Source organism: Rana temporaria, chromosome 8 (genome assembly GCF_905171775.1).
Source record: "Rana temporaria chromosome 8, aRanTem1.1, whole genome shotgun sequence".
NCBI lineage: Eukaryota > Metazoa > Chordata > Amphibia > Anura > Ranidae > Rana > Rana temporaria.
The window spans coordinates 598,393-609,176 of record NC_053496.1 but is presented as its reverse complement, the minus strand read 5'-3'; the positions used below and the strand labels follow the sequence as shown (position 1 = coordinate 609,176).

Below are 10,784 nucleotides of genomic sequence, written 5' to 3'. Positions count from 1 at the left end.
GAGGGGGGTGCCTTGTCCTGGGGGGGTCTGTACTAATGGAGGGGGGTGCTATGTCCTGGGGGGTTTGTACTAATGGAGGGGGGTGCTTTGTCCTGGGGGGGTCTGTACTAATGGAGGGGGGTGCTTTGTCCTGGGGGGTCTGTACTAATGGAGGGGGGTGCTATGTCTTGGGGGGTTTATACTTGGAAGGCGGTCTGTACTAATGGAGGAGGGTCTATACTTAGTGACGGGGGGTCTACTGAAGGAGGGGGGATAGTACTAAAGGGTGACTATAGTTGGTGGGGGGGGGGTGACACCATGTTTTACCGCACCGGGTGACACCAACCCTAGTGACGCCACTGTACTAAGGGAGGGGGGAGGGGGAGGTGGGGGGGAGTCTTGGAAAATCCTCATTCATACGAATGCAGAAAAGAAATGACTGGCGGCACTCGGAGCAAAAATATATTTTTTATTAATAACATTAAATGACAGCGGCTCGTATCACAATTATAAATTATATAGGAACTGCTGGAAGCAAAATGGAGGCCGATACAAAGTATCCCGTCGCGGATTCCACCAAACTTCTACGGGAAAACCTTGGACGGCGAGTGACGCAGATTAGCAGCGTTTTCACAACACCAGCTCGTTTTTTTTTTTGTTTTGTTTTTAAATACTGACTCGGTTTGTGAGTGTAGGACGAGCGGGATTCAAGCCTCTGGGGGGTGCAGTACTGCCTGCGGCCAGAGGTGTGGGGGTATCGGTGACGCTCAGAGAGACTCGGTAAAGCTCGGAGACACCCAAAATCACTCGGAAACACTACGTTCCTCAGTGTCTCCGAGCGTCTCTGAGTGTTTCACATTTACACAAATATGACTGAGGGGTGTACTTACTTTTGTCACATACTGTATATATACACACATGAACTGAAACATTGTAGAAAACAAATAAATGTACAATATTTATTATAAAAAAAATACTATGAGCATCAAATATCTCCGTCTTCACAAAGTTCCTGCGCGGTGTAAACATTAAGTAGAATTTCTCGGGAACAGCGATCGTTCTGTTTGAGAGATCGGCATCAAAGGATGGAGGCAGAAGAGGAATCAATCATCCACAGAGATCGTTTTCTGGGGCGGAGTCGGGAGTCTGGGGAGCGTTGCCAGGATGGCGAGATGAGAGCGACGCCTCTGTAAGGAGGAGAGAAGAGAGGTGAGAACTGGGGATGGGGGGGGGGGAGTGTAGGCGGCACGGAGTGTAGGCAGTACGGATTGTAGGCGGTACGGACTGTAGGCGGTACAGACTGTAGACGGTACGAATTGTAGGCGGTACAGACTGTAGACGGTACGAATTGTAGGCGGTACAGACTGTAGGCGGTACAGACTGTAGACGGTACGAATTGTAGGCGGTACAGACTGTAGACGGTACGAATTGTAGGCGGTAGGGGTTGTAGGGGGTAGGGGTTGTAGGCGGTACAGAGTGTAGGCGGTACGGATTGTAGGCGGTACGGACTGTAGGCGGTACGGAGTGTAGGTGGTACGGATTGTAGGCGGTACGGAGTGTAGGTGGTACGGATTGTAGGCGGTACGGACTGTAGGCGGTACAGACTGTAGACGGTACGAATTGTAGGCGGTAGGGGTTGTAGGGGGTAGGGGTTGTAGGCAGTACAGAGTGTAGGCGGTACGGATTGTAGGCGGTACGGACTGTAGGCGGTACGGACTGTAGACGGTACGGAGTGTAGGCGGTACGGATTGTAGACGGTACGGAGTGTAGGCGGTACGGAGTGTAGGCGGTACGGATTGTAGACGGTACGGAGTGTAGGCGGTACGGAGTGTAGGCGGTACGGACTGTAGACGGTACGGAGTGTAGGCGGTACAGACTGTAGACGGTACGAATTGTAGGCGGTACGGAGTGTAGGCGGTACGGAGTGTAGGCAGTACGGGTTGTAGGCGGTACGGAGTGTAGGCGGTACGGGTTGTAGGCGGTACGGGTTGTAGGCGGTACGGAGTGTAGGCGGTACGGGTTGTAGGCGGTACAGGTTGTAGGCGGTACGGAGTGTAGGCGGTACGGAGTGTAGGCGGTACGGAGTGTAGGCGGTACGGAGTGTAAGCGGTACGGAGTGTAGGCGGTACAGACTGTAGGCGGTACGGGCTGTAGGCGGTACGGACTGTAGGCGGTACGGAGTGTAGGCGGTACGGATTGTAGGCGGTACAAATTGTAGGTGGTACGGATTGTAGGCGGTATGGATTGTAGGCGGTACGGATTGTAGGCGGTACAATAGGCGGTACGGTATTACACACATTGCACTATTCACACACATGGAGCACAGACATACCCGTCGGTTTTGGATGGAGATGCCGGCGATCACCATGAGGCCGAGGATCAGGAAGAGGCACAGCAGGAAGACAATGTAGGTCTGCCATGAAGACAAGGAACCGAACTCTGCGGTCTGGGCGGCTGGAATAGAAAAGAGAAGTCCGATCAATGGAATCGTTCTGCTAATCAATTGTATTTATTGGAGGTTATAAAGCGGTTTTGTAAATATCTTCTTCTTCATCACCAGCAGGGGGCGCTCAGAACGCATAGGATCATGATATGACAAATTACATATGTATGAAGAGGGAAGGGGAGTCTCACCGAAGCTGCCGGACCTGAAAGTAAACTTGATGATCGACAGTAATTGCTGGGGGTCCCACACAGGTACAATAAAGCTTTGGTGAGACTCCCCTCCCCCCTTTCTACACGATCCTGTACTACTCATGTATTATACATTTATGGATTGGGAATTGATCCATCTTATGAGTCTTCATTTAAAAAACAATTGAACATGACACCTCATCCGTGCTTTTTTGTTATTCCCAGCATAATATGTACTGTACTGAAAACTCCTGAGGAAGCTCATTTGAGCGAAACATGTTGAGCGGTGTCTGTTGTAGTCATTTATGCATGTGGTAGCACCCCAAAACCTGATACGGATTTTTTTTTTATCTTTGCATGTTTTTTACTTTTATAATAAAATATTGAAATTTTATGAAACTGTTACTGTGTCGCTACTATATTCAATTTTGAAACACCCTTAAAGTCCCGGGGTTTGTTACCCCCCCCCTTCTTTATAAGATATTTGGGATGTACCGTATTTTCCGGTGTATAAGACGACCCCCTAATTTTCCAGCCAAAATGTTGGTTTTGGGATATACACGCCGTATAAGACTACCCCCTTCTTACTAGTCATGCCTCGCCTCACGGTGCCACCATTACATGCCAGACTGTGCCCTTACCTTATCCCAAGACATGCAGAATCGCGGCCGTAGGATTTTTCAAAAGCCGCGCCTTCTACGTCTTCTGTTCCGTGATAGGCGGAAACACTCAGCTTACCAGGAGGCACTGGGGTAGATTCAGAAAGCAATTGCGTCTGCGTAACCATAGTTACGCAGCACAATTGCTTAGTTGCGCCGGCGTATCGACTGCTCCTGATTCAGAGAGCTCGATACGCCGACTGCAGCCTAAGATATGACTGGCATAAGGCTCTTATGCCAGTCATATCGTAGGCTGCATTCTTACGCTGGCCGCTAGGTGGCGTTCCCGTAGTGGTCAGCGTATAGTATGCAAATTGCATACTAACGCCGATTCACAACCCTACGCAAGCCCGGCGTACGCATTTTATGTTGTTTGCGTTCGCCGGGTTCTGCGTAAGGCTGCCCCTGCTATTAGCAGGGGCAGCCAATGCTAAGTATACCCATTGTTCCCGCGTCGCGAATTTAAAATTTAACGTTGTTTGCGTAAGTGAATCGTGAATGGCGCTGGATGCCATTTACGTTCACTTTGACGCAAATGACGTCCTTGCGACGTCATTTGCCGCAATGCACGTGGACAAAGTTTCCCGACAGAGCATGCGCACTACGTTCGGCGCGGGAACGCGCCAAATTTAAATGATCCACGCCCCCTATGGGATCATTTAAATTACGCGCTTACGCCGGCCATTTTTATGGAGCGCCTCCGCAAATTACGGAGCTACTGCTTCCTGAATCAAGCGTAGCGCAAGTAATTTACGGAGGCGTAGCATAAAAACATAACGCAGCGCCTCCGTAAAAAGTGCGCGGCACTACCTGAATCTACCCCACTGTGTTCAGTGTTCGCCTATAACGGACGCCCTCTCGTCCGAGGACGAGAGGGCCTCCGTGATAGGCGGACACTGAACACAGTGTCTCCTGGGAAGCTGAGTGTTTCCGCCTATCACGGAACAGAAGACGTAGGAGGCGCAGCTTTTGAAAAATCGTACGGCCGCGATTCTGAGATAAGGTAAGGTTAGGTTACCGGCGTATAAAACGACCCCCGACTTTTAAGAAGATTTTAAGGGGTTAGAAAGTCGTCTTATACGCCGGAAAATACGGTTGTGTTTTTGCTTGATGCCTCTCTGCCCCGGATCTCTATTGTTCTGCTGTTATACTTTACATCGGTGTTTGATGTTAGTATATTCCTATTTTCTTGGGAAATAAATGGATGTTATTGTTTTACTAAGCAGTGTGTTTTCATAGATAACCTTCTATCATTGTCCTTATCAGAGTCTAAGTATAGGGATAGAGAAATAAATACATCTCTGCAAGAATTAGACGGAATCTGTAACCAGCTTAATAATAATAATAATAGTTAATAGTAAAGAGTCAGTAGAGGAGGACAGAACGGAGGCAGAAAGAGTCAGTAGAGGAGGACAGAACGGAGGCAGAAAGAGTCAGTAGAGGAGGACAGAACAGAGGCAGAAAGAGTCAGTAGAGGAGGACAGAACGGAGGCAGAAAGAGTCAGTAGAGGAGGACAGAACAGAGGCAGAAAAAGTCAGTAGAGGAGGACAGAACGGAGGCAGAAAGAGTCAGTAGAGGAGGACAGAACAGAGGCAGAAAAAGTCAGTAGAGGAGGACAGAACGGAGGCAGAAAGAGTCAGTAGAGGAGGACAGAACGGAGACTGGAAGAGTCAGTAGAGGAGGACAGAACAGAGGCAGAAAGAGTCAGTAGAGGAGGACAGAACGGAGGCAGAAAGAGTCAGTAGAGGAGGACAGAACGGAGGCTGGAAGAGTCAGTAGAGGAGGACAGAACGGAGGCAGAAAGAGTCAGTAGAGGAGGACAGAACGGAGGCAGAAAGAGTCAGTAGAGGAGGACAGAACAGAGGCAGAAAAAGTCAGTAGAGGAGGACAGAACGGAGGCAGAAAGAGTCAGTAGAGGAGGACAGAACGGAGGCTGGAAGAGTCAGTAGAGGAGGACAGAACGGAGGCAGAAAGAGTCAGTAGAGGAGGACAGAACGGAGGCAGAAAGAGTCAGTAGAGGAGGACAGAACGGAGGCAGAAATAGTCAGTAGAGGAGGACAGAACGGAGGCAGATAGAGTCAGTAGAGGAGGACAGAACGGAGGCAGAAAGAGTCAGTAGAGGAGGACAGAACGGAGGCAGAAAGAGTCAGTAGAGGAGGACAGAACGGAGGCAGAAAGAGTCAGTAGAGGAGGACAGAACAGAGGCAGAAAGAGTCAGTAGAGGAGGACAGAACGGAGGCAGAAAGAGTCAGTAGAGGAGGACAGAACGGATGCAGATAGAGTCAGTAGAGGAGGACAGAACGGAGGAATAAAGAGTCTGTAGAGGAGGACAGAACGGGGGCAGATAGAGTCAGTAGAGGAGGACAGAACGGAGGAATAAAGAGTCAGTAGAGGAGGACAGAACGGAGGCAGATAGAGTCAGTAGAGGAGGACAGAACGGAGGAATAAAGAGTCTGTAGAGGAGGACAGAACGGATGCAGATAGAGTCAGTAGAGGAGGACAGAACGGAGGAATAAAGAGTCAGTAGAGGAGGACAGAACAGAGGCAGAAAAAGTCAGTAGAGGAGGACAGAACGGAGGCAGAAAGAGTCAGTAGAGGAGGACAGAACGGAGGCTGGAAGAGTCAGTAGAGGAGGACAGAACGGAGGCAGTCAGAGTCAGTAGAGGAGGACAGAATGGAGGCAGAAAGAGTCAGTAGAGGAGGACAGAATGAAGGCAGAAAGAGTCAGTAGAAGAGGACAGAACAGAGGCAGAAAGAGTCAGTAGAGGAGGACAGAACAGAGGCAGAAAGAGTCAGTAGAGGAGGACAGAACGGAGGCAGAAAGAGTCAGTAGAGGAGGACAGAACGGAGGCAGAAAGAGTCAGTAGAAGAGGACAAAACGGAGGCAGAAAGAGTCAGTAGAGGAGGACAGAATGGAGGCAGAAAGAGTCAGTAGAGGAGGACAGAACGGAGGCAGAAAGAGTCAGTAGAGGAGGACAGAACGGAGGCAGAAAGAGTCAGTAGAGGAGGACAGAACGGAGGCAGAAAGAGTCAGTAGAGGAGGACAGAACGGAGGCAGAAAGAGTCAGTAGAAGAGGACAAAACGGAGGCAGAAAGAGTCAGTAGAGGAGGACAGAATGGAGACAGAAAGAGTCAGTAGAGGAGGACAGAAAGAGTCAGTAGAGGAGGACAGAACGGAGGCAGAAAGAGTCAGTAGAGGAGGACAGAACGGAGGCAGAAAGAGTCAGTAGAGGAGGACAGAACGGAGGCAGAAAGAGTCAGTAGAGGAGGACAGAACGGAGGCAGAAAGAGTCAGTAGAGGAGGACAGAACGGAGGCAGAAAGAGTCAGTAGAGGAGGACAGAACGGAGGCAGAAAGAGTCAGTAGAGGAGGACAAAACGGAGGCAGAAAGAGTCAGTAGAGGAGGACAAAACTGAGGCAGAAAGAGTCAGTAGAGGAGGACAAAACGGAGGCAGAAAGAGTCAGTAGAGGAGGACAGAATGGAGGCTGAAAGAGTCAGTAGAGGAGGACAGAATGGAGGCAGCAAGAGTCAGTAGAGGAGGACATAAGGAGGACAGAAAGATCCAACTAGAAGCCAAAATGAAGGAGAGGGGAACTAGAAAAGCAAAACAAAATGGTGGTAAAAGGAGCCAATAGAGAAAGATAAAAGAGGTGAAGGGTGTATGGGGGAGGAACAGAGGAGGAGGGAGAAGGAGGGAGCAGCGGAAGACAAAATAAAGGCAGAAAGAGCCAAAAGAGGAGGACAGAATGAAGATAGAAAGTGGAAGAGAAATAAATGGAGGTAAAAAGAGCCAACGGGGGGAAGACAAAGATGGAGCCGGCAGAGGAACTCTGAATGTAAGCAAAAGGATCCGGCAGAAGACGTCACCAGAGGAAAAGAAGGTGGACAGAGACAGAGACGTCAGCAGAGGAAAAGAAGGTGGAAAGAGACGGAGACGTCATCAGAGGAAAAGAAGGTGGAAAGGGACGGAGACGTCACCAGAGGAAAAGAAGGTGGAAAGGGACGGAGATGTCATCAGAGGAAAAGAAGGTGGAAAGAGACGGAGACGTCACCAGAGGAAAAGAAGGTGGAAAGGGACGGAGACGTCATCAGAGGAAAAGAAGGTGGAAAGGGACGGAGACGTCACCAGAGGAAAAGAAGGTGGAAAGAGACGGAGACGTCACCAGAGGAAAAGAAGGTGGAAAGAGACGGAGACGTCACCAGAGGAAAAGAAGGTGGAAAGAGAGGGAGACGTCACCAGAGGAAAAGAAGGTGGAAAGAGACGGAGACGTCACCAGAGGAAAAGAAGGTGGAAAGGGACGGAGACGTCAGCAGAGGAAAAGAAGGTGGAAAGAGACGAAGACGTCATCAGAGGAAAAGAAGGTGGAAAGGGACGGAGACGTCACCAGAGGAAAAGAAGGTGGAAAGGGACGGAGACGTCATCAGAGGAAAAGAAGGTGGAAAGAGACGGAGACGTCACCAGAGGAAAAGAAGGTGGAAAGGGACGGAGACGTCATCAGAGGAAAAGAAGGTGGAAAGGGACGGAGACGTCACCAGAGGAAAAGAAGGTGGAAAGAGACGGAGACGTCACCAGAGGAAAAGGAGGTGGAAAGAGACGGAGACGTCACCAGAGGAAAAGAAGGTGGAAAGAGAGGGAGACGTCACCAGAGGAAAAGAAGGTGGAAAGGGACGGAGACGTCACCAGAGGAAAAGAAGGTGGAAAGGGACGGAGACGTCACCAGAGGAAAAGAAGGTGGAAAGAGACGGAGACGTCATCAGAGAAAAAGAAGGTGGAAAGAGACGGAGACGTCATCAGAGGAAAAGAAGGTGGAAAGAGACGGAGACGTCAGCAGAGGAAAAGAAGGTGGAAAGAGACGGAGACGTCACCAGAGGAAAAGAAGGTGGAAAGAGACGGAGACGTCAGCAGAGGAAAAGAAGGTGGAAAGGGACGGAGACGTCATCAGAGGAAAAGAAGGTGGAAAGGGACGGAGACGTCATCAGAGGAAAAGAAGGTGGAAAGGGACAGAGACGTCATCAGAGGAAAAGAAGGTGGACAGAGACGGAGACGTCATCAGAGGAAAAGAAGGTGGAAAGGGACGGAGACGTCAGCAGAGGAAAAGAAGGTGGAAAGGGACGGAGATATCATCAGAGGAAAATAAGGTGGAAAGGGACGGAGACGTCATCAGAGGAAAAGAAGGTGGAAAGGGACGGAGACGTCACCAGAGGAAAAGAAGGTGGAAAGAGAAGGAGACGTCACCAGAGGAAAAGAAGGTGGAAAGAGACGGAGACGTCACCAGAGGAAAAGAAGGTGGAAAGGGACGGAGACGTCAGCAGAGGAAAAGAAGGTGGAAAGAGACGGAGACGTCATCAGAGGAAAAGAAGGTGGAAAGAGACGGAGACGTCACCAGAGGAAAAGAAGGTGGAAAGAGAGGGAGACGTCAGCAGAGGAAAAGAAGGTGGAAAGAGACGGAGACGTCATCAGAGAAAAAGAAGGTGGAAAGAGACGGAGACGTCACCAGAGGAAAAGAAGGTGGAAAGAGACGGAGACGTCACCAGAGGAAAAGAAGGTGGAAAGAGACGGAGACGTCAGCAGATGAAAAGAAGGTGGAAAGGGACAGAGACGTCAGCAGAGGAAAAGAAGGTGGAAAGAGACAGAGACGTCACCAGAGGAAAAGAAGGTGGAAAGAGACGGAGACGTCACCAGAGAAAAAGAAGGTGGCCAGAGACAGAGACGTCAGCAGAGGAAAAGAAGGTGGAAAGAGACGGAGACGTCACCAGAGGAAAAGAAGGTGGAAAGAGACGGAGACGTCACCAGAGGAAAAGAAGGTGGAAAGAGACGGAGACGTCATCAGAGGAAAAGAAGGTGGAAAGGGACGGAGACGTCACCAGAGGAAAAGAAGGTGGACAGAGACGGAGACGTCACCAGAGGAAAAGAAGGTGGAAAGAGACGGAGACGTCACCAGAGGAAAAGAAGGTGGACAGAGACGGAGACGTCACCAGAGGAAAAGAAGGTGGAAAGGGACGGAGACGTCATCAGAGGAAAAGAAGGTGGAAAGAGACGGAGACGTCACCAGAGGAAAAGAAGGTGGAAAGAGACGGAGACGTCACCAGAGGAAAAGAAGGTGGAAAGAGACGGAGACGTCATCAGAGGAAAAGAAGGTGGAAAGAGACGGAGACGTCACCAGAGGAAAAGAAGGTGGAAAGAGACGGAGACGTCACCAGAGGAAAAGAAGGTGGAAAGAGACGGAGACGTCACCAGAGGAAAAGAAGGTGGACAGAGACAGAGACGTCAGCAGAGGAAAAGAAGGTGGAAAGAGACGGAGACGTCATCAGAGGAAAAGAAGGTGGAAAGGGACGGAGACGTCACCAGAGGAAAAGAAGGTGGAAAGGGACGGAGACGTCATCAGAGGAAAAGAAGGTGGAAAGAGACGGAGACGTCACCAGAGGAAAAGAAGGTGGAAAGGGACGGAGACGTCATCAGAGGAAAAGAAGGTGGAAAGGGACGGAGACGTCACCAGAGGAAAAGAAGGTGGAAAGAGACGGAGACGTCACCAGAGGAAAAGAAGGTGGAAAGAGACGGAGACGTCACCAGAGGAAAAGAAGGTGGAAAGAGAGGGAGACGTCACCAGAGGAAAAGAAGGTGGAAAGGGACGGAGACGTCACCAGAGGAAAAGAAGGTGGAAAGGGACGGAGACGTCACCAGAGGAAAAGAAGGTGGAAAGAGACGGAGACGTCATCAGAGAAAAAGAAGGTGGAAAGAGACGGAGACGTCATCAGAGGAAAAGAAGGTGGAAAGAGACGGAGACGTCAGCAGAGGAAAAGAAGGTGGAAAGAGACGGAGACGTCACCAGAGGAAAAGAAGGTGGAAAGAGACGGAGACGTCAGCAGAGGAAAAGAAGGTGGAAAGGGACGGAGACGTCATCAGAGGAAAAGAAGGTGGAAAGGGACGGAGACGTCATCAGAGGAAAAGAAGGTGGAAAGGGACAGAGACGTCATCAGAGGAAAAGAAGGTGGACAGAGACGGAGACGTCATCAGAGGAAAAGAAGGTGGAAAGGGACGGAGACGTCAGCAGAGGAAAAGAAGGTGGAAAGGGACGGAGATATCATCAGAGGAAAATAAGGTGGAAAGGGACGGAGACGTCATCAGAGGAAAAGAAGGTGGAAAGGGACGGAGACGTCACCAGAGGAAAAGAAGGTGGAAAGAGACGGAGACGTCACCAGAGGAAAAGAAGGTGGAAAGAGACGGAGACGTCACCAGAGGAAAAGAAGGTGGAAAGAGACGGAGACGTCATCAGAGGAAAAGAAGGTGGAAAGGGACGGAGACGTCAGCAGAGGAAAAGAAGGTGGAAAGAGACGGAGACGTCATCAGAGGAAAAGAAGGTGGAAAGAGACGGAGACGTCACCAGAGGAAAAGAAGGTGGAAAGAGAGGGAGACGTCAGCAGAGGAAAAGAAGGTGGAAAGAGACGGAGACGTCATCAGAGAAAAAGAAGGTGGAAAGAGACGGAGACGTCACCAGAGGAAAAGAAGGTG

At 50.1% G+C, this 10,784-nt stretch overlaps 1 protein-coding gene across 1 annotated transcript in view; it reads right to left on the bottom strand.

Moving 5' to 3' along the window:
- Window positions 1–428: 428 nt before the first annotated feature.
- The window catches only part of LOC120909822 (basement membrane-specific heparan sulfate proteoglycan core protein-like), a 53,278-nt gene continuing 42,922 nt past the window's right edge, over window positions 429–10,784 (bottom strand). Inside the window, exons 7-8 of the mRNA XM_040321549.1 lie at window positions 2,312–2,433; window positions 429–1,166 (exon numbers count right to left, since the gene is read on the bottom strand). Coding sequence (XP_040177483.1) covers window positions 1,083–1,166; window positions 2,312–2,433 — 206 coding nt within the window. The 3' untranslated portion in view covers window positions 429–1,082. The remainder of the gene's footprint in view (window positions 1,167–2,311; window positions 2,434–10,784) is intronic.